This window comes from Lathamus discolor, chromosome 6 (genome assembly GCF_037157495.1).
Source record: "Lathamus discolor isolate bLatDis1 chromosome 6, bLatDis1.hap1, whole genome shotgun sequence".
Classification (NCBI taxonomy): Eukaryota; Metazoa; Chordata; class Aves; order Psittaciformes; family Psittacidae; genus Lathamus; species Lathamus discolor.
The window spans coordinates 49,520,293-49,542,577 of record NC_088889.1 but is presented as its reverse complement, the minus strand read 5'-3'; the positions used below and the strand labels follow the sequence as shown (position 1 = coordinate 49,542,577).

The 22,285-nt window shown below is 44.2% G+C and overlaps 1 protein-coding gene and 1 long non-coding RNA gene across 4 annotated transcripts in view; one reads left to right on the top strand and one right to left on the bottom strand.

The window, feature by feature from the left end:
* The window catches only part of ACTN1 (actinin alpha 1), an 87,437-nt gene extending 69,342 nt beyond the window's left edge, over nucleotides 1-18,095 (top strand). Inside the window, exons 9-22 of one of the 3 annotated variants that reach the window (XM_065686737.1) lie at nucleotides 341-433; nucleotides 1,510-1,740; nucleotides 2,258-2,405; nucleotides 2,977-3,127; nucleotides 5,591-5,699; nucleotides 6,186-6,326; nucleotides 8,147-8,329; nucleotides 8,915-9,049; nucleotides 9,859-10,038; nucleotides 10,915-11,061; nucleotides 13,043-13,123; nucleotides 13,668-13,733; nucleotides 15,211-15,369; nucleotides 17,204-18,095. In XM_065686737.1, the coding sequence (XP_065542809.1) occupies nucleotides 341-433; nucleotides 1,510-1,740; nucleotides 2,258-2,405; nucleotides 2,977-3,127; nucleotides 5,591-5,699; nucleotides 6,186-6,326; nucleotides 8,147-8,329; nucleotides 8,915-9,049; nucleotides 9,859-10,038; nucleotides 10,915-11,061; nucleotides 13,043-13,123; nucleotides 13,668-13,733; nucleotides 15,211-15,369; nucleotides 17,204-17,362 (1,983 nt within the window). In that variant the 3' untranslated portion in view covers nucleotides 17,363-18,095. The remainder of the gene's footprint in view (nucleotides 1-340; nucleotides 434-1,509; nucleotides 1,741-2,257; nucleotides 2,406-2,976; nucleotides 3,128-5,590; nucleotides 5,700-6,185; nucleotides 6,327-8,146; nucleotides 8,330-8,914; nucleotides 9,050-9,858; nucleotides 10,039-10,914; nucleotides 11,062-13,042; nucleotides 13,124-13,667; nucleotides 13,734-15,210; nucleotides 15,370-17,203) is intronic. The other 2 variants (XM_065686736.1, XM_065686735.1) reach the window with 2 other exon arrangements.
* Nucleotides 286-17,473, bottom strand: LOC136017967 (uncharacterized). The gene is made up of 3 exons (XR_010614170.1): nucleotides 16,925-17,473; nucleotides 572-661; nucleotides 286-457 (listed from the first exon to the last, which is right to left on the bottom strand). It is a non-coding gene; the product is annotated as an uncharacterized LOC136017967 (long non-coding RNA).
* Nucleotides 18,096-22,285: the final 4,190 nt, after the last annotated feature.

Below are 22,285 nucleotides of genomic sequence, written 5' to 3'. Positions count from 1 at the left end.
TTTGTAAAGAGGCAGCCAGGTTCCTTCTGGGAGGCTCTTTCCTAGAAGCAGCTTCAGAAAAGGCATAGAAATGTGGTTGCTCTATAACACACAGGATGGGCTCAGAAGAGCTCAGTACCTCTGAAGGAATGTATTCACCTGAGAAGGCAAAGATACATCAGGTCAGATGGAAAGCAAAGCGGTCAGGAGAGGTGTTTTGAAGCATGGACAGGTTGCTAGAGCCAAGGGTAGGAGGCTTTACCCACAGGTACGTAACAGGAAGCTAAGCCACAAGCTTTGGTTTCATTTATTTTATTTTTTTCACACTTTTCCCTTCTTCTGTTTTATTTCTCTTCACCAGGCGGAGACGGCAGCAAATCGTATCTGCAAGGTGCTGGCAGTCAACCAAGAAAACGAGCAGCTCATGGAAGACTACGAAAAACTGGCCAGTGATGTAGGTGTTGGTTTCTGGGCAGTGCTGTGTGGAAAGGAATTTCATTTAACCCTGATAAGGAATACTACTGGCTGGTGTTTCCCTGGAAAATTGTTTTCCTCCTCTTCTAGCTTGAGAAAAAGTAAAGATTGAACTTACCTTAAAGGCAAGGGCAATCTACTTTAAAGCAGAAAGCTCCCATTGAGCAGCTCTGAGATTCTCATTTTATGAAGAGCAGCCACAGAAATGCTAAAATTAAAGAAAAAAAGCTGGTTTAACTTGCATTCCTGAGGACTACAAAACTTCATAACATCTTTCATGCAAATTGTATGCTAATACACTGCAGAAGGCAGAAACTGGATCAGAGAGAATGGAAGTTAGAGATGATTAAGAAAAGAAATGTGCATTTGCTGATAATAGGAAAGAATCTGTGTAAGTTACAAGCTGGAGGCTGCTTTGGTTAACTGAGAAAGACAGCTGACAGACTGACAGCCATGGAGCTACAGAAGTGACCAACCGTGGACTGGACTATATTTATGTAAAGTAAGTAGGGAGAAGAAGATGGAGAACAGAAAGGCAAGTGTAGCCCATGAGCCTGGTTTCAGCCTGGTCTGAAAAGCATAGGACATTACTCCATTCACACTACAGACTGCTCATTGCATTAGCATTTTGCCAGCTCCCCCTGTAGCTTTGCTAAGGAGGGCTATTCAAATAGCAACACTGATTTCAAGGAAGCTAGAGTGGGAAAAGCACAACTGGAGGCAAGATAAGAGTTACAGCATCCTTCAGTTATTCAACAGTCCAGCAAAAATCTAAGGCTTTAGTGTAAGCTGAGGGCATAGTTTGGTCCTGATTGTGCAAAAGTTATGCCTTAAGCATGTTGGGTTGGCAGTGCTGCACCAAGCAGTACTATTTAGTGTGGTAGGGAATGGGCTGCTCATTAAAAAAGCTGGCAAACTTTTCTTTACAAGCCCTGCTGGTGGCAGAATCTTTCTGACAGCAAACATAAAAGTAAATGGTCCCTAATGAGATCAAAGCAACACCTGTGGTTTAAACACAGTTTTCAGTTCAAGGGTTTTTGTCGTTGCTCTTTCCAGCTGCTGGAGTGGATCCGTCGCACCATCCCCTGGCTGGAGAACCGGGCCCCAGAGAACACCATGCAAGCCATGCAGCAGAAACTGGAGGACTTCCGGGACTACCGCCGCCTGCACAAGCCCCCCAAGGTCCAAGAGAAGTGCCAACTTGAGATCAACTTCAACACCTTGCAGACCAAGCTGCGGCTCAGCAACAGGCCAGCCTTCATGCCTTCGGAAGGGAAAATGGTCTCGGTGAGTGGGGGGTAACCACTCATATATACCCCAGTCATGCTTAAAAATGGAGGTAGTTTTCTGCCTTTGGATGGGCAGAGCATGCCCACCTTCAGAGTGCGCTACTCTGCAGTAGGAACCCTGAAGAATACAGCTCAGTGAGACCAGAATGAGAGGTGATTGAGCAATCATTGCTTCCCTGTTCTAAACCAGACTCTGAGGCCCTTCACAAGCCGCATGCCTTTATGAGGAGATGTCTGGGTGTCTCTTATTCTTTCTGATTCATAAATGGTTAGGTTTTATTGAAGTTTCACATGTGTTCAGAGAGGGACTTCTGTGCAGACAGGTCCTGACACTGCTAGGCCTGTCTCTTAAATTGGCCTTTGTCTTCCTGCCCTGTCTGCACAACACTGTGAGATCAAAAGCCCACACTCTCCCTCCAACCAGTTGGAGGTAGCTCACCGAGGCTAGTGCTGATGAATACCTTCCCCCCCCCCATCTTCTAACCTGCCTTTTCTTCTCATGCCCCTGTCTCTAGGATATAAACAATGCCTGGGGTGGCCTAGAGCAAGCTGAGAAGGGCTATGAGGAGTGGCTGTTGAATGAGATCCGGAGGCTAGAGAGGCTGGATCACCTGGCAGAGAAGTTCCGGCAGAAGGCATCCATTCATGAGTCCTGGACAGATGGTAATGCCAACCAACGTTCTTCCAATTGCCTGACGTAGTGCTGTTCCTTATGTAGGGAGGAAGAGATGGATTGTGCATGAGATTTTCCTCTTGAGAAGGCTAGGTTTATTTCTTATTTTGTTGGAAAATAATGTATGAAAATTGGCTTGATCTCTGTTGTCCTACACGATGCAGCCACATCGGCATTCACTAACTGTGGCAAAGTGGGAACTTTGAGTAGAAGAGAGCTACAGAGGAAAAGTTACTGTACAGTAATGCTACAGGTGGCCTTTACAGGACAAGCATAGCCCAGTTTGCACACACAGGGCTATGAGACAAGACCAGTATAAACTATGAGAGCGCTGACTTGAGCTGCACTAGTGCCCCTCTCTGTTGTTAATGGCAAACTCGCATGCTGTGGTTTTAAAGTGAGGATTGCGCATCTCTAGGCCACCACAGGTGAGGACAAGCCTTGGGCAGGGTGTCTGGAGTAAGGCAAATGCCCTTTCGAGGGCTCCTGGGGCTGACTCGGTGTCAGGGAGCTGGTTTTAGGCCTGTTCTTTATTCTCCTGTCCTTTGGCTCCCTCCGCAGGTAAAGAAGCAATGCTGCAGCAGAAGGATTACGAAACTGCTACCCTCTCGGAGATAAAAGCCCTGCTGAAGAAACACGAGGCTTTTGAGAGCGACCTGGCCGCACACCAGGACCGCGTGGAACAGATTGCTGCTATTGCACAAGAGCTCAAGTACGGCACCCTAGTGCACGTCCCATCCTTGGGGCCAGGGAGGCTTAATCAGCTTTGCCCTCTGCCCTCTGGAGAGCCATAAATCCATCCCCATGCAAAAATGTTGGGAAGTCACAGTGTTTCCAAACAAACAGTATCTAGGATACTGCTCTCCAGTATCCGGATGCACCAGAAGAGCAGGCCAGAAAATGGATGAGTCGTGGGTGCTGATGAGGGGTCGGCATAATTACATTCCCAAGCCAAGTTTCCATCCTCTTCCAGCTTATTATGTTGCTGTGAACTCTTTCCTAAAGAGTCTGACCTGCCACTGGCGCCTGTTAGGTTTTAAAGCTATAGCACTGTCATACTGTTCCAGGAACAGAAGGAAATAGCAGAGGATGGCAGGTTCTCAGCTTGTTCTCTTTTATCCAAAAAAGTCCTCCTTATTCTAGCAGGAAAATATCTGCTGATGCTTGAGCCCATCACAGCCTCTGCTGCCACATCAGACCCTTTGCCCCAGGGATACTGGCCCAAGTGCACTCTGGTTGGCACTTGCTCCAGGGCATCCTCACAGCAGCTCAGCTCCCTGTCTGCTTCTCCCCAGCTTGGAAACCTTCACCTCCACTCCTATTCCTGGGGTGAAGACTGATGCAAGTTACTAGGAAAAATGGGGTCTCATCAGGGCAGGAGGTTGATGGCTAGGGGCAGCAGGCAGGTAAAGAGCTGGCCTCTGCAGCACAGGGAGAGAGACTCTGAAACCCTGCTTGTTTCTTGGCAAAAGCAGCCTGAACAACTTGGCTTTGACTGTGTTTCCTATTTTTTAAATATTTATATACCATACTGGCCTGTCCCAAGTTAGTGTCTGGGCCAAGGTCACTGCTCTAGTCTGAAGGACTCTTTTCCTCTAAAAAATCAAGATTATTGGATCAAGATCATTATCTCCTTTAACAACACAGAGTTACAGAATTGCTCCCTAGTCCACTGGAGGATTGACCTTGGAACAGGAGGGTTCAAGGCAATCCTCCATGTCAGTAAGATTAAAACCAAGGCTGGCTAGTCAGCAAGCATTAGCTGACCTGCCGCTTCCAAAGCACATACTACATGCCAGCCAGAGTAGCTGCAGCTCTAAGAACAACAGGGAAGGCTGGGCCCTAAGCTGGGGGAAAGGTGATTTCTTCCGAAGTCTGAGAACAGCGAGCTCTGCCATCCTTCCAAAAGCCATCTTCCATCTCAGCAAAGAAGCCATGCCCTGAAAAACATGGCTGAGCTCTTTTTTCCCCCAGAGATAGACTGCCAAGGAAAGGGAGAGGGTCTGGAGGAAGCCACTGCAGCTGCCCATGCCAGGCATTTTTGGGGGCACAGCACGTTCCCCTCCCAGCAGCAGCAGTCCGGCATGGGTGCATTACAGGCCAGGCTTTCAGAAGCAGTTCTTTCATCTGCAGTGCTGGCTCTGCAGCCAAGTAGATCAAGGAACTGATCTGGATTAAATACCCAGCAAAGAAGTTATTTTTAGCCCAAATCAGTTTCCTGACCAGTTTATCGTAAGGCTCCACCAACAGTTGTGACCACATGCCTCAGGGGGGCAATACAATAGTGGGAAGAAACAGGGCTGGGGAAGGCAAGAGGAAACTGTTAAACATACATTACTCTATAGAGAAATGCGCATCAGATGGCCCATGGTCACTCAGTAGCTCAGTGAATTATTCTGCTTTCTCTTTTGTTGCTGACACATCCCAGTTTGGCTGGTCTCCCTCTGCCTGCAGGTTTCTTCCTCTTTGACCATGAGCAAAACCAAGTGCACAAAACAATACAAGACCACAAGTTTCATCCACCTGTGCTCTTCTTTCCCTAGCCACACTCTTACCAGCCGGCCTTCAATGAGTGCCAGCCTATAGACATCTCAGCAAAGCACTTCCTGTCAGGCATATAGGAGAGAAACCTACACTAATTCTGGATTGTCCTAAATAAATGAATGGCTTGTGTAATTTAGTTATTCCCTTGCTGCGGGTACTATAGAATCCTCAAAACGATCTTAAGCATTTCTTTGCAGTCATAATAAAATCTTTGCTGCTCATTCTGATGTACAGGGTGCAAGTAGTTAGCATGATGTTCTTAAGCCAGAATACAGGGGCATATTGATCTGCTCATAATCTACTTATTCCCAGCTTGAACAAGTCTGTACTCCCTTCCCCCAGTGCCAAGTTATTCCCACCAGGCAGTCAGCACCAGTGTTTGTTGAGGCCTTGGGTGGTGGTTGTTTTTCTTCCTGTTCTGTGCTGTTTGATGTATCGTAACATACAAGTGTCTCCAAAACTAGATACTGCTGCCTTCCTGGCTCGTTGTACTTGCAGAGACCATGAGCTCTTTGTTTCAGTCTGTCCTCAAAGCTGATAAGGATTTCTAATGGGTTTCTCATTCTTCCCAAAAAGTTCTTTATTTGATCTTTTGTCCTTTTTCCCCTTTTTTTTCCCCCACCCTTTTTAGTGAGCTGGACTATTACGACTCTCCCAGTGTCAATGCCAGGTGCCAGAAGATCTGTGATCAGTGGGATAATCTGGGTGCCTTAACCCAGAAACGTAGAGAAGCCTTGGAGGTGAGACATATTACAAATCGGACCTTTAGAATTACATGGGTAGGTCACTTCTGGGAAGCAAGCTGCAATGGGCACAAGCAACTGATTTCAGTTCTTTTGTGCACTCCTAAAACATCCTTGACTGTAAATGAGGGGAATATTTCAGCATATTCATCCTGCTTTTCTCTTTCCAGCCCAATTATGCTGCCATTTGTTTCCTTGGGCTATTGATTTTTTTCTACTTTTGTGGTTTGTGATATTGTTCTGTTTGAACAGACTGTCCTTCTTTTGTTTTATTTCAAAGGACCTCAGATTTTTTCCCTCAAAGGAAGAAATCCACCCTGTGCTTAATCTCTTAACAGTAGAGAGACTTGTACTGTAGCACTGACCTGGGAGCACCAAGTAGATCTGAAAGGAAGGAGCAGCTCAGACAACCCGCATTTCTCTGTGATCATTCTTCTCTAACCATCTTTCCTGATTTTCTTTCTTTTTCTTTCTCCTTTCCAGAGGACAGAGAAGCTACTGGAAACGATTGACCAGTTGTACCTTGAATATGCCAAACGAGCTGCCCCTTTCAATAACTGGATGGAAGGGGCCATGGAGGACCTGCAGGACACGTTCATTGTTCACACCATTGAGGAGATCCAGGTACAGAACAGTCATTTGCATCAGTTAGGGTTAGAAAGAGAGAAGTCAGAGGTCTCCTGAATTCCTAGCGGTGCCGAATTTCTAGGTCATATTTTGGTGCTTCTGCTCTAGTGAATGAGGTGTAGTAAAAAAATAAAGAGTATGTTTCCCCTTGATTTCCTCTAAAATCCTGAATCTGAATAGGTATAAAGCATGCTCACACCATCATATCTGGACACAAAGAACCGAAAGTGGATTTTTTCAGTGTAATTCGAAAATCAAAATAATGAAAACCTGAAAATGGAGAAAATCTTTCAGGGCTTTTTTTTTTTTTTTAACCCACATGAGCAAAGCTTAGTGCCGCTCATGGGTTCTGCAGGTCAGCTGTTCCATGTAGGACCAAATCACCTGGACATGACATTGCACGATAGGATGTGCCATGATGGCAGTTGTTGAACTGCCAGCTGGGTTTCAGTGCTGTGCAAAAAAAAAAAAAGGTCAGAATTATCTGCTTTGGTGCTGGGTTACCATTTGAAGCAAAAGTCAACTTTCCTCCATAGGACAGATAGCGAGTATCTCAGTTTCGCCCCTCCTGAAAGGGTGTTACAAAAGCAACTTTACAAGTGATTTTCAGACCTTTGAGAGGGGCAGTGCAATAGCCCTAGCCTGGTATCAGCTCTGTTACTAAGCTGCTACTTTTTTCTTCCACCCTTCCCTCTTGAACAAAGGGGTTCATTAGGTCTTTCATAATGCAGAACAAATCTGAACAGCATTTAAACACTTCCCTGGTCCCTTTGTGACTGTTTGGAGTATCTTCCCCAGCCCCCAGACTTGCATTATGTTTCTATGGCCACTGCAGCAGCTGCAAAGTAATGAGTCACCATGTAAGGAAGCAATTTTGCAAAAGTAGTTACAGTGTGTAAGTTGTAAGAGAGTGGTTCAATCATGTGGTTTACATTTTTCATTCCCTTTTCTATCCACACTGTTCCCTCAATTATCCCTGCACATGCCTCTCTGTCCCCCATTCTTTTTGCTATCTCTTTCCCTGTGTTTGCTTCCCTAGTCTTGGTCTTCCAGACTTCTGGGATGAAGTACCTTAAAGGCCTGTAGAAGCAGTGGGAGATGAGCCAGGACCAACTGGCTTGTCAGCTGTCCACAAACAACCAGCAAGCATGCCCCACCATCGGTCCTTGGAGCACTGTCTGGGCACCACAGCAAGATGGGAGCAGAAAGGGCCTGTTGTGTTCATGTTCAGGGGGAAGGAGCTGGTTTTCCGCAGCAGGAGCATATGCTGCCTGTACAAGTTTGCTGCTGGCTGGAAGACCTTCACCTAGTTCTGAGTGTGATCAAACTGAATCTGACTCTTATTATTCACCTGGAGTTATGCTAAGTGTGCAACTAGTGCATACCTAATGGGAGAATAAAAACATGTTGCATTTACTCTAGTGAGACACGACTGCTTTATAGTAATGCTAGTAGTCAGATCACTTCCCAAAAGGGTTGACAGGCAGCCACTGAGCAGTGTCAGAGAAATAGTTCCCCCTAAATTATAAGCCAAAACTATTCCACCATTTTTGGGGGATGTGATCTCTGACACTGGGCAACGTGAGACAGAGGGACTCATACTGAACTTGGGGAAACTGAGACTTCACATCATTTAACTACATAAAACAGCCTGTTTAGTGATGCTGAGAGAACCTGGAAAGCGTGTTAGAGTAGCCTGCTTTGTATCGTGGGAATATGTAAGCTTTTACAGTCACTTCTGCAGGAAATATTTGCTCAAGAGGCTACTCAGTAACTAATGTTCTCACCCTGGCTTTGCTGCCACCTTCTTTCTGCAGGGATTGACCACAGCTCATGAACAGTTCAAAGCCACTTTGCCAGATGCCGACAAGGAGCGACAGGCCATCCTGGGAATCCACAATGAAGTCTCAAAGATTGTCCAGACATACCACGTCAACATGGCAGGAACAAATCCTTACACTACGATCACTCCACACGAGATCAATGGCAAATGGGAACATGTGAGTTCTTTCCAGCCTTGCAAGTTAGTGTGAGAGGATGCTGCTGCTCAATCACTGGGGGCCCCAGGAAGTGGATTATTTACTCTTCAGCTACCCTTGCATGCTCACTGCTGAGCTTTATTGATCTTTTTGTCCTTTGTTTTCAGCTCATTTGCCATATGTCTGGAAAGTAGAAAAGATCTTTCTGATAAATGCCTATGGGGTGTCAGATCCATTTTACTTTGTATTTTTATAAGGAAAGATGCTACTCTCCATACCAGCTGTGTGGATGGTTCTTACTATCAAACAAGATCACCAAAATGAGATTTGGACAGGGTCCTGCAATTCAGTTAATGTGAGCCACCAAAAACCCAAGTAGTGAATGGAAGCTTCTTCTGGTCTTCCATGGCCCGAGATGTGTTTGCATCACACACCCTACAGCAGATGGGATTCACATTCCATGAGCCTGCCCACTGTGTCCTAAACCATATAACTGCTTGTTTTCCATGCAAACACCCACTCCTCCCTTCCTTCCAGCAATTTCTACATTTACTATTACATGTGTCTTTTTGTGTAAGCTGCACGCTTTGTTACTCTTTGTTGTAGGTGCGGCAACTGGTTCCCAGAAGAGATCAAGCCCTGATGGAAGAACATGCTCGTCAGCAGCAAAATGAACGACTTCGTAAACAGTTTGGTGCACAGGCCAATGTCATTGGACCCTGGATCCAGACTAAGATGGAGGTGGTGCTTTGCTCCTTTTGAAACTCTCTGTTTTCCTCTTCAGTGATATTCTTATCCTTGGTCTTTCTTCACAACTGCCATGGTCATTCTTCCTTAAGGTTGCAGCAAGAGACACTTACATAGAAAATACAGAGAATCCCAAGATGGATAACAGTTACTGAAGTGCTTGTACTTTTCTTCCCCTAACTCTTTAGTACAGAGATAAGAAACATGACTGGTATTTTAATGGAGTTGTGTTTATATGCAGGAAGTTAAAACCCCTAGATCAGAGGCATGGTTTGTGTAACTTTTCACAGCAGTGGTCTTGATACACATAACAAACACAGCTAGCACATCAAACATCAGCAGAGGAGACATATTTTTAAAGGAGACCTTCTCTCTTTAGTTAAGATTTGACCTAAAGTAATTGGAGTTGATGAAATGGAAAAATATGAAGCTATTACTGATGACAGGAGATGTAAAGAAGAGAGCAATTACAGAAATACGTCTGTGTGAACGGACTAAGTTAGTGGATTACAGTACATCAGAAAAAGATTTGGCTTGGCACATTACTAGCTTATGGTCTGCAGTTTCCTTTTCTTTTGTATCCTTGTATTAGACACATCTCCTGTGACTCACCTCACTTGGAAAGTGTTCACAGCTCTGCTAATGTTTTTGCTGACAATGTCTCGGCTCATTTAAAGTAACTGCTCCATGAGCTATTTTTTTTTAATCATCCTGTGTGAGTGTGAAATGGCTGCAATAAATGCCAAGCTTGTTGAGGCTTGTCCTTCCAATGGGGTCTAACGCCTTTGGCTTTGTTAATGCAGGAGATCGGCCGCATTTCAATAGAGATGCATGGGACCCTGGAGGACCAGCTCAACCACTTGCGGCAGTATGAGAAAAGCATTGTGAATTACAAACCAAAGATTGACCAGTTGGAAGGAGACCATCAACAGATCCAGGAAGCTCTTATCTTCGACAACAAGCACACCAACTACACCATGGAGGTAAACATTTAGCGTCAGCCAGTTAGCATCAGTCACATCTAGCTCTGGCAATGTGTTGTGGTTCTCAGGAAAATGGAGAGCTTGACAATGTGGCCAAGCATGCAGCAACATGTTGCTGAATTTCTTTTTTGCCTTGCTGTACTTCTTGCCAACCTATTCCAAGGTACTTCCAAATACAGACAATAGAAATAACCTGAATGAGATCAACAGTATTGCTTGAAAAATTGGCTGGTTTCATTTCTCCTGCCACCCGATTTTGGCAGCGATTAGAAAGACCAGGGGAGCGCTGGTGATTTTGAGCTGCCACAGCCTGGCAGAAGGAAAAAAACTCAAACAAATGCTTTTTAAAATTGGAATCTGACTTTCTATTAACAACGTGAGGCTTCTTGGAGGCAATCTGAGCTTGATATGAGTCCAGCAGAACACACAGAGGCTTTGAAACTTGTCTTCTGGTTTCTGGCCAGCTCTCTATTAAGCAACAGAGGCAGTGGAGCACCAGTGTCTTCCAGAGACTATGGTTTGTTTATTTTCTTGGTAAGGAAAGTTTTCTGCCAAACTAAGTTCTACAATCACTGGGTTTGATTCTCATTTGTGTTGAAGGCCCCCAACATGTTGCTCTGACATGGCAAAGGAACTTTACAGTAGGACCAAGACTTTCTTCAGATCACAAATTGGCCTCTTCAGGTTCTTTTTTCAGTCGAAATTCAGATTTTAAACATCTGGTTGGCTCACACTGCAGGTTTTCTGGGCAAATGACTTCTCCTGCCTTGTCCACCAGCATTATTTAATTTGCGGCAAGTAGCACGTTCCATCCACTGGCCTCAGAGGCAGGAAAGCTACTTCTTAAGTTAAAAATCGTCCTGTCCTCTTTTGCAGCACATCCGAGTGGGCTGGGAGCAGTTACTAACAACAATTGCTAGAACCATCAATGAAGTGGAAAACCAGATTCTGACCCGCGACGCCAAAGGAATCAGCCAGGAACAGATGAATGAGTTCCGGGCTTCTTTCAACCATTTTGACAGGGTAAGTCAGTGCTGACTGCAGCTTGGTAAGCAACGAGCTTCCATGTAGACTGCATAGTGCAATAAAAAACAAAGATAAGTTTTATCACTAAGGTAAAACTAGACCAGTAGAAGAGATTTCATTCTTAATAATGCCACTCCTGTGGAGCAGTCACTCCTGTGACGACAGTTAAGTGATCATTAGTCTGGGAGAAATGTATCTTGACAGGAAACTGCTACACTTCCTGACACAGCTAAAGTATGAAGAAGTTTGAAGGCTTGTTTAGGAAATTAGGCTTTTACCCCACCTTCTCCTGAAAGCAGGCTATTATCTTAATGTACAAATTTCTTTGGAGCAGCTGTCCTTCGCTCTGATGTAGCATAAATGTGTATCAAAGAAGCCAGTATTGCTCTTGTGTGGAGCAAACAGGAGAATCTATATGCACCGGGCATTGCATGACATGGATAAACCCTGATGTAAAACCTGCCATGCCTTACCATGGAAATACATGCCAAGCCACTAGTGGGTGCAGTCAGTAAGGAATTCCTCAAAGGAAATTCTCTTGCCCTTAATGTGCCAGCTTGTCTGCAGCTCTTCCTTCTACAACCCAAGTCACAAAGGTGTCATGCAAGGAAGCACAGACAGCAGCCAAAGCCTGAAAACAGCTCCGTTATCAACCCCTTCAATGTTCTCTGGAAATCCAAGAGCAGCCTGCAAAGATACTGAGTCAGTGATGCAATAGAGGTTGCTCTCCACCACTTGCTGCACCAGCCAGGCTGTTAGAAAGTCTCCAGAGAACAGCGCTGCAGCCTGCCCTTAGAGATTGGCAACACTTTGAGATTCCTGAACACTGTCTATTTCAGCCCTTCTCTAGCTGCCAAAGAAAAACAAAACCATGGCTTCTTTTCTTAGAGAGGGACCCATAAAAGCCCTGTAGATTTTCTACTTTATTGCCTGCCCCTTCCTCCACAACAGCCTCACTGACCATGTAAAGAAAACATTGGTTTCCCATATTCAACTGTGTATTTAATTTATGGAGGCTTAATGCTGACTTTAAAAGCTGATTTTCTGAGGAAAATCACTTGGAACTGGCTCCATCAACATGTCTGTCTGTTTGTAGCTTCCTTGATCTGGCCAGAGATGGTGGTGGCACACAAGGGCTTTTCAGTGCTTGAGAGCTGTCCTGAGCTAAAATCCTGCAGGGTGGATGGTGATTCTCAGCTCCTGTGGTAGCTTGTGTATAGTTTGATGGGGACATCCAAGCACAGGGAGAGTGTGGGATGAGCAAAGGGAGGAGCAGCTGCCAAGCCATGTTGTGCTGCGCTGTACAGCAGTGCTGTTTGCAGAGCTGAGCACTTGAAATAGCTTTGTCAGTCAAAGCTCCACCTCACATGCAGGCCGCATAAATACAGCCATAACACTGCTCCCCTGAGCTTCAGCTGGTTTTCCCTGTCTGTTCCTGGGATGCCCTTACAGCTAAGCTTCCTTGGGTGTGTTCCAAACATACCTGCCCTCACCTACTCCTTTAGTGGGACTTTTGACTAGAAGATTAAGGCAATGCTTCCCCACTGCCTCTGCCTGCTTACCTGCACTCTGGGTTACTAGTGAAACACAGGGCTTCTGATACTATGGATAACTAGCAGTGATGCAAGTAACTCACTTGGGAGATGGAGATCTTGAGGCTTCTGAGCATCAACTGTTTTTGTTGTTCAAATGCTCTCAAGATGTAATGAGCTCTCTGAGAAGGAACTGTTCCAAGAGCATTTTTAGCGCATCCTGAAATGTCATTGTGATATCTAATGTTGTGCACTTTTTATTTTTCTTCCCTGTCTTTCTATCTGCATGTCATTCTTCCTCTCCCTCTCTCCTCACCCACTGCATGGTGCACCTCTTTGTTGTCCTTCCACCTCCCTTCGATCTCCTCTGTGTCTCCTTCCTTATGCTCCACACCGTCACCGCACTGGCACTGCATGTCCTGCTGCCTGGCACACCGCATAACCAGGACCACTCCGGCACACTTGGCCCTGAGGAATTCAAAGCCTGTCTCATCAGCTTGGGTTACGATATTGGAAACGATGCACAGGTACTGAAAGCTAGTGGTGAACACAACCAGATATTAAACTGTGAAAAAATAACAGGTTTTTTCCTTTCTTTTCTTGTTTGTCTTACTCCATCTGTCATTGCTGTTCTTGTGTCTGACTATATACACATCACTTCTCTGTACTGCTTCCTCTCTAAATGTACTTTGATATCTTTACCTTCTTCATTCTCTAATTGTTTGTCTTGGGAGAATCCTTTCATGTCTTCAAACTATTCCATTTATTTGTGTCACGTAACATTCCTTTCCTCGTCTACCCCTCGATCTGTCTTGTTTGCTATTTTCATTCCTTTTTTTGTCATCAATATGTTCCCTGTGTGCAAATATTCCATGTCCAAAACCACCTTTGCTTCTTCATGGTTCACAAACTACTTTTTCTCTATTGATTTTTATTGTCCTGTAAATCCTTCCTTCCATCTCCTCCCCCCTGAAACTCATTCTTTGTAATGTCTCATGTGGGTTCATTTCTCCCTGGACTGGTCTCCCTTTTCTTTCCTGGCTATCTCCATCTTTGCATCATTCCCTGTAGAAGAAGACTGGTATGATGGATTGTGAAGATTTCCGAGCCTGCCTTATCTCCATGGGTTACAATATGGTAATGTAGAGCCCTCTGTCACTCCTGTTCAAAGTGATTCCTATAGGCACCTTCAAAAATAGAGAGAATGTGCAGTGAATCTAGGTAAATATACAGCTTTATCTTCCAGAACTATCAGCAATGTTGTATCTAGTATTAGTGGTACACATAAAATTCTTGTCTCACAGCTGCAGCTGAAGTTAAAAAGATTAAAATCATTGTCTAGTTCCTGTGTATTTCAAATAAGAATTATATTTATCAAACTGTGTAGCTACAAGTGGAAGAAACAATAAACTTCCTCGTATCAGTACTGCACTCTGCACAGCACACACAACCTCCCCAGCATTAAGTATCAGTTGAACTCATCTGGAAGTACACATGACCTGATTTCTGAATAAACTCAAACGCTGCTCCACTCATTCTACCATTTACTTCACATCTCCCTATACATGTAAGTTCCAGTTCCAGTCATCCTCCCTCTACCTTTTCCCTCACCAGAGTACCTGCATATTCAGAACAGTAACATGTGGCACCTTGAGGGGCACGATAACTAATAGAAATAGGAAGAGTGATGCTCATCAAAGGGCAGAAGATCACAGTGCAGAAATATTCACCTGTGCTCTTAGTTTCTCTGACCCTGATGTGAGGCAAAGCCGTGTTTATACATCTTACTCATCAGCCCAGTAAAAACACAGACCCTCCAATGCAGCATGCCAAGTCGCAGTAACATTTGATTAGATACTGCACTTGCTCTTGAAACTATACAGTTCTAGATGTGTTAGAAGAGCCTGTTCCCAGAAGACTCAGCTCTGCTTTCCCCTTCTCCTTACATGGGGAAGGAGTCCCAGAGATGAGATTTTGTTTATATGCAAAAAAAAAAAGGTATCAAACTACACTGCAAGGTAATGGCTTCTGTAGCCAACATCTCTGTAGGAACTTTCCTATAAAGGCTGCTTCCCTGGGCCACTCCAGATAAGGAAGTCCTTCTTTCCAAAGCCTGTCCAGTTAATATGAATCAGATACTATTAAGGACCCCAGAGACGTTTCTTCTGATGGTTTCTGTTCTGGCAGATGAAGAGAACTGTAACAGTTCTTTTTTAACAATTGAAAGTAAAAGGATTTGAGGAATGCAGATCTTCCAGTCTTGCTACAGACATCTAGCATGACATGTGTTACAGGGAAATTCGTGTCTTCCCTGAAGTCTGTGTGATTTTGATCCCTGATTAATAAGCATTGTCCTCGAGCAAGATGGAGACTGGATGTTATCCTAGGGCATAGCTGAAAGTACTTTATCCAAAGTACAAAATGAGTGGCAAGCATCTGTACACAACATCAAGTTAAAAAAGAATATCCTGATAAAAAAAAAAACAAAACCTAAAAGTCATTTCTGTTAGGTTTTGTTTCTCTAGCTGTGAAATGTGCTGATGAACAGTTTCTGCCCACTTTCATAGCACCGCTGCCCAAATGTCCAGGCTTACATGACTGTGTTGTTCTCCAGGGGGAGGCAGAGTTTGCCCGCATCATGAGCATCGTCGACCCTAACCGTCTGGGTGTAGTGACGTTCCAGGCCTTCATTGACTTCATGTCCCGGGAAACAGCAGATACAGATACTGCTGACCAGGTTATGGCTTCCTTCAAGATCCTGGCTGGAGACAAGGTCAGCCTCCACACCTTCCTTTCCTGCATCTGCATTGTTCCTGCTTCCCTTTTTCTCTCTTGTCACAGAGAGAAAGTGTCAAGGGAAGCACTGTGTAGCATGGAGGGTATTTTCACAGGAGCACTGTGCAGTGCTGGAGGAGTGCAAGGCTAAAGTGTGGGTTAACAAGCAGCCTGACAAAGCACTTGAAAGTCCTGTCCAGCTGTCAGTCAAAACTTTGCTGCCCACTCTTGCTTTATTTAATTAAGAGTTTGGTTGCGATTTAATGTATGAACAAATCCAACAGATGGGTCTTGATTAGTCTTGAAAAACTATTAATTACTGACAGTTGCAAACTTGAGATGACCTTTCTCAGATATACAGGCGTCACTATCAGTTGTTATACAAGCAGTAGTAGATTTTCATTGAAGAACTGCTGTATCTGCAAGAGGAGCATCTTTTAATCATAGAAATAGGTCAAAGGCAGGAAAACTTACAGGATGATACTAAAGGTGTTAATTTCCTGAATTCGTATCGTCAAATGGATGGAACCAGTTTATAGAAAAGTTATGTAACCTTGTTTTTCTTGTATAACAATCCCTACTAATATTTTTTATGTAATTGAACAACTAATATGTACATATGCTATTGATATATCTCTATATTTACTGATGATTTTATTCATCTCACTTGAAATATTAGATAGCGTTTCTCAGATAGTAACGAGTTACCCTTAAATCCAGTACTGGTTTCTATTTTCACTAACAACCTTTCATAATCTATAATGTAGAAACCCATAATGACTGTCCTTTAGGCACATGCATGACTGAAGCCAGTCCTCTCCTCTTTCAAGACCTGAAAACCCCACGTTATTCAGATAAGCAAACCACTGAGTGTGTGGGTGCTTTTGGATAAAAATTATTAACTCCTTTACTCTGTACAGTATGTTAAATATACTTGTCAGTGTTTTATATGCTCTGGTGACTATAACATGAATCAGACAGTATTTTGTTAAGAAGAAAAATACCTCTTACTCCATTAATTAAGCTGAAGGGTGGGGGCTGGGGGAAAAGGGGGAGAATAAAAAGTCTCAAGAGAGAGAGACGGTGTGAAACTTGAACTACTGTTCAGACCCGCTGCAAATGCCCATGAGTCAGTTAGCTGAAGACAATGTACTGGTTAGCAAACACGCAGCTACTGCTACCTACTGCATGGAGAGAAGCCAAGCTACCTCAGCTCAGCGAGTCTCCAGAAGCTTAATTTATAGTAGTTTCTCTTGCTTATTAAAATGTCTGCTGTGAAAGGCAAGCATTGTCGAGGGAACCGCGGAAGCAATACGAAGTGTTTGCTTGCCTGCTGCCTGCTTTGGTGCCACCGGCCAGAGCTAGTGGGGATGGCTCCTTTCCTTGCTCTCAAGAAAGGGAATGGCAGCTCCCAAGCAGCTCAAGCAGCTCCTACCTCCTGCCAGTGAGGGACAGGATCCAAATGAAATTTCTGCTTCCTCCCATCTGCTTTCAGCAGGACCTCCACTGTCAGCAGCAAGGCATAGTCTTACACAGACAATTACTTTCCTTACCTCCAGGTCTTTTCCATAGGTGTGCTGGTACCTCTCCTGCAAAAGCAGTCTCTCTGTTGTAGAAACCATTTTCTTGTCCAAACAGCAGGGAAGAACTGCATTTCCTCCCAGGGTGTATGCGCAGAGAGCTCCCTGCGTGAGTGTACAGTACTACTCTAGTTGCTGGGGCCCTGTCCCTGACTGTTGTCTGCTGCCGTGGTGGGGCAGGGGGTGGTTGTCTCTCTGAGAAAGGTCAGTTTTCTGAAGTAACCATCTCCTTATCGTTTGTCCTCACTGCAGAACTACATCACTGTGGATGAGCTACGGCGGGAGCTGCCTCCTGACCAGGCTGAATACTGCATTGCTAGAATGGCACCCTACAATGGCCGTGATGCTGTACCCGGTGCCCTGGACTACATGTCCTTCTCCACAGCGCTCTACGGCGAAAGTGACCTTTAACTTTTTTCTGTCCCACCACACGCTCCCTCCCCCTCTCCCGTCCAACACGCCCTTCTTTCTCTTTGCAAAGCAGCCTCTGCTCCGCTCTTTTTGTGTTTCCCTGTTTTGCTTCAGATAACAGATCACATTTTTAAGTGGGGGGGGAGGACATTGACACGGCACAGCCTACCTTGCCCTTGAAATGACAGTTTACAAAATTATTTTGTGCAAAAAAAGTTACATTTTAAAAAGAACAGACATATTTTATTATAGAAAAAGGTATTTTTCTCCACCAGATTGAAACTTAAAAAGAAAATGTTAAAATATTGCACCAAATATTTTTTTGTTGTGACATAGAAAGTCAAGCACAATGTTACATTCCATCCTCTCCAAAAAGAACCAAACAACAACAAAACACCACTTGTTCTGTTAACTTCTACATTTACGTATGTCTCTCTTATCACGTTTATCTTGGGAGGGGGGAAGGCACACAAGTGCATGTGTTTGCTGGTTCACTCATTTCATGAAAATATTTTATGATAAACTTTTGAAATTGCTGTGTTTTCTAGGGAAAAAATAATGTACACAGCTCGTTTTCATATTTAATTAAAAAATACAATATGCCTCCTATGTTTATCAGTGCACAACTTTTTTTGTTGCTGAGAGTTGTCTGGTTTCAGAACATGAAGCTTGAGAGTTGGTAACTTTGATATTGCTTGTCACAAACCATATTAAAAATTTCTTGTGATAACAATTCTAGACTTCATTCATTTGTACAGTAAAATTGTTCATTCCTATTTAGTTAAAACAAACATGATGAAGAGAATCCAAAATGAATGGGTTTTTTAAAATAGAAATTACAATCATCCCCCCCCCTTTATTCTTGTTGAGTGATGTTGGAATTTTCAGAGCTTTATGACCACTTTAAACTAGCAACTTTTATATAATTTTTAACTATCCCTGATAGACCCACATCTCGATAATATTCTTGTTATTCCTTAAAAAACAGTACAGAATTAGTTACTAGACCTGTACAAACAAACAACTGCTGTATCTTAAACCATCTACAAAAAGGTTCATCCTCTGTTCCATGCTCAGCATTAAATATCTCATTGCTTTTGATATCACATCTTCTGACATTATAAATTCTTCCAGAGACCTCAAGATCATCTTTGTATTGACATTCTAAAGAAACCAGTCTTCAGAACAACTCCTCTGGGACCTTTAATGAGTCACGAAGTGTATACACACATATGCATGCGTGCCTGGAAAGCAGTAAAGGGAAGCAGCTCATTCCTTCCCAGCCATTGCAGGTACTACAGGTGTATTTCCTGCCCTCCCACGATATTTTTTAGGAAACATGGAGTTAGCAGCAAAAAACATCATTACTGCTTCATGATATGTTGCAAGTGTTTTTTACCTGTAACCACATACTACTGCCTCTAGTCCTAAAGGCAATTTTCGCTTTGATGGACTGACTGCAGGAGCAGAGAATTCATGCACAGGTTCACAAGGAGCTCCTGCAACTTGCGGTAGTGCTGCCCTCTGTTCTCCAGTGCAGAGCTAAGTCCTGAGGAAGGCATTGTACATGGTAGGTTGGGGTTCGGCTCAGACCTTGAGTAGGCCAATAAAAATTACAGCAGTCTGTTGTGATGTATCCCAAGCTGGCAGTATCTGCATACTGTATTTGCTTTAATAACCCTGTGTCCTCTTCCACAGTAGTTGCCCTGTCCTTGGTTTGCTACATGCAGAAAAAAGCATTTGCACTGTCAAAACAAACAGTGGTTGGTTGTCTGTGGTTGTACCCACTCTAAGAAAATGTAATGATACACTTTTTTTTATGCTTTTATTTTATTTAAACAGTAACACCAGGGATGGGGAGAATATCTGTTGGGGTGTTAAATGACCACTCTCTGGAGAAGAAAAACACGTTATTTCACAATAGGGCTGGTAAAGGAGCATAGGTGCACCCTGGCCATCACCTTGGGACTAGGTCTGCTACCACTCTGAGAACGGAGCCAAATTAGTTTAAATGATCCTAGTGACAACGCTCTCCAAGTCCCTGCTTGGAGATTCCAGCAGTCTTTACGAAACCTTTTTAGTGAGCTGTAGTAGTGTGAGCTCTATGACCAGGCTCCACACAAAACTCTAGCTGGGTGCAAGCATTCCTGGGTTTATGAGACAGAAAACAGGTGGCTTGTCCCTGCTCACACCACACACTGCTAGCAGTGTGTGGGCTCCAGCATTGCTAACACTGCTGTACTGGTGGTACTTATGCTTAGGTGGCATGGCCTTTGACGAACTGGCTAGAGCCTCCTTGACCTGGCCTTTCCCCCTAGGCTGTAGGTAAAACCTCCCCATTCTCACACCACCTGAGGAGGAGGAGCACTAGCAACATGTTCGCCTTCCTCATACGCAGCACAAGATGTGTCTTGGGTTAACAGTCTCTGACACTTAGTATGCTAAAATTTGAAGACAGCCTTTTGTCTCAGGCTTGTGTTTTTGCAGCTAACATGTTGTTTCTTAGCCAAGTCCTGACATCAGCCTCTGCAAAATTTGTCTCTGGAAGCAGCTGTTTGCAGCTCAGTGACTGTTCCTTCCTCTGCCAAGAACAGAAGCAGAGAATCCACTTCAAGCTCACATCTCCTATTCAGGGGCAAACTGTTTTTGTCAGCCCACCACACTCACTGTTTCCAGGCACAGAAGTTGAAATAATGCTTTTCCAATAAATTAACCATTTTCCTTTCATGGCTGCTGCTATCTTTGGCTGCTGAGATCTCGCTACCAGCCCCAGCATGACTGTCTGACAGTATAGGGGCAAAAAACACATCAGTGCTCAGACCACATGGGTCTGTCTTGCCTGCCAGAATGTCAACCACATTTTCAAAAGCCTCTCGAGTCTATCTTGTGACTGTTGCATGTCTCCAGTGCTGCCAGCATCTGGTTTTGGAGGGGAGGAGCAGAGGCAGGAGTCTCAGAAGACAATGAAAGGAAACTAGTCTGCAACCTTGATTGAACTTGGTTTCAAAGAAGTATTCATACATCTGTGGAGGATCCATCCAGGCGAATCAGACTGGTTATATCGGGGAAATAATGGAGAGGGTGAGGACTAAAGAGAGGGTGACTAACAACTGGAGAAAAGGAACAGCTCGAACTAAAACTACTCATTAAGATATTGGAATGCAGGCATGATTTTCAGACCATAACAAGATTATTTGTATGAGATTACTTCCACTACAGTTGCTGGGGTAGGACAGATTTTTTTCCAACCTCTGGTAGCCAAATACCAAGAAAGCTTAATCCTGTTGAAATAAAGTGCAGAGGGGACTGAAAGTGACTCTGGCTACTGAAAGAGTTGCTACTGTGTAAACCCTTAAAATGCACTGCATCAGCTCTACGCTGTTGGAAAGTCTTCACATAATAAACCTAGATTAACAAAGTCTAGGGCACATCCTGAGACAAACAGGTAACCAGAACATTCCCCAGCACGCACCAACAAACTGTGTTCAGTGCTGCAGTCAGTAAGTCTGCCATTGTGGAGGATAGAGCTGGATGATTAGATCTTGCACAGGGAAGGATGCTTATGAACCCAGATCCTCATGGCTTTGGAAATCAGTTTGCAGAAAGAACCCTGTCTTTCAGGCCCCCAACAGAAGCAGGTTGTAGGTGTTTTCTATTAAACAAAGGGTAAAATACAGAACAAAGTTTCAGGGTGGGAAACAGGACCTAGAATGCCTCTCCCAGGCGCACAACCGCTAGGTCTGCCCTGATACTTGCTCTCCCTCAGTTGTCTGCTCCGCAGTGGCACAGCTTGAACGACAGAAGCCTTCCTCCTCTACCACCACAGCGTTAAACTGTGGCTAGGGCACTCTGTGGCAGGTGGGAGGCTGAATCTTCACTCTGAGGAATACAGTAGATGCATGCCTCCAGAGTGATGGGTGTTTTAAACACCAGGCCATTTCATAAAACATAGCTGTTGGTCTCAACATGTCTTCTGGCAGCTAAAGAAAAGAACAAGTCCTAGCTAGTCCTCTCTAGAAACAGATGTTGGCACTTTTCTGTGAGCCGTGGATCCCAAACGGAACAAGGCTCTGGTTTCCCAGCCACAGGCAGGCACATTTGGACTGAGCATGGGCAGAACATTAAGACCTACAGCTCTCACCACTTCCTCCTAGCAATTCCTCACTCACTCGCTAGCATGTGGGCATTTTTGGTCCCAAAATGTCTGCCTTCCCCTGTATTCTGTGCAAATTCTGGCTTCAGGTCCTGGATTCCATCTGTGGTGCTGCAGTAAAGGCAACCAGTGGCAGAGCAGAGAACTGAGCCCAGCTCTGTCACATTCCAGTCTTAAGTGCTGCAGTCATCCTGCAACTATCTCAAACCTCTTTCCAGACCCTTCCTGCCAGTTACTCACTTGCTGCCATGGCTTTTAGTATGAACCCTGTGCCTTTTGTTGTACATATTTGTAAACACAAGGATTACTTTAAACTGCAGAGTTAAGACAGCATTTTATACCTTCTTTATTCTTAAGCACATTTAAACAATACCAGCATCACTTTAAAGAAGAATTTCTCTCCTGCTACTTCTCACTTGAACAGGGCACAATCTCTAACCTGTGGTACTGAATCATAGCATCCTGCTTTCTGCTATGGAGAAAATGTTTTCTTTGGGAAAGCAAGAAAGCAGTTCCTTTACCCCAGCAAACAACATATTGTGTTTTTTAAGTATCCTGATTCCAGCTAAGTATTCATTTACATTTGTAGGTGTGCAGTCAGGATGCTAATAGTTCCCAGTGGGCTGTCAGATGGTCTTCTGAGAGACCAATCTTTCTGTGCAACCAAAATAACGAGCAAACTAAGCCACAGCTCTATTACAAAAGTTGATTTTGCACATGATAGCTTCCAGAAACACAACCCACACGCTAGAGGCAATGCTGCAGATTCT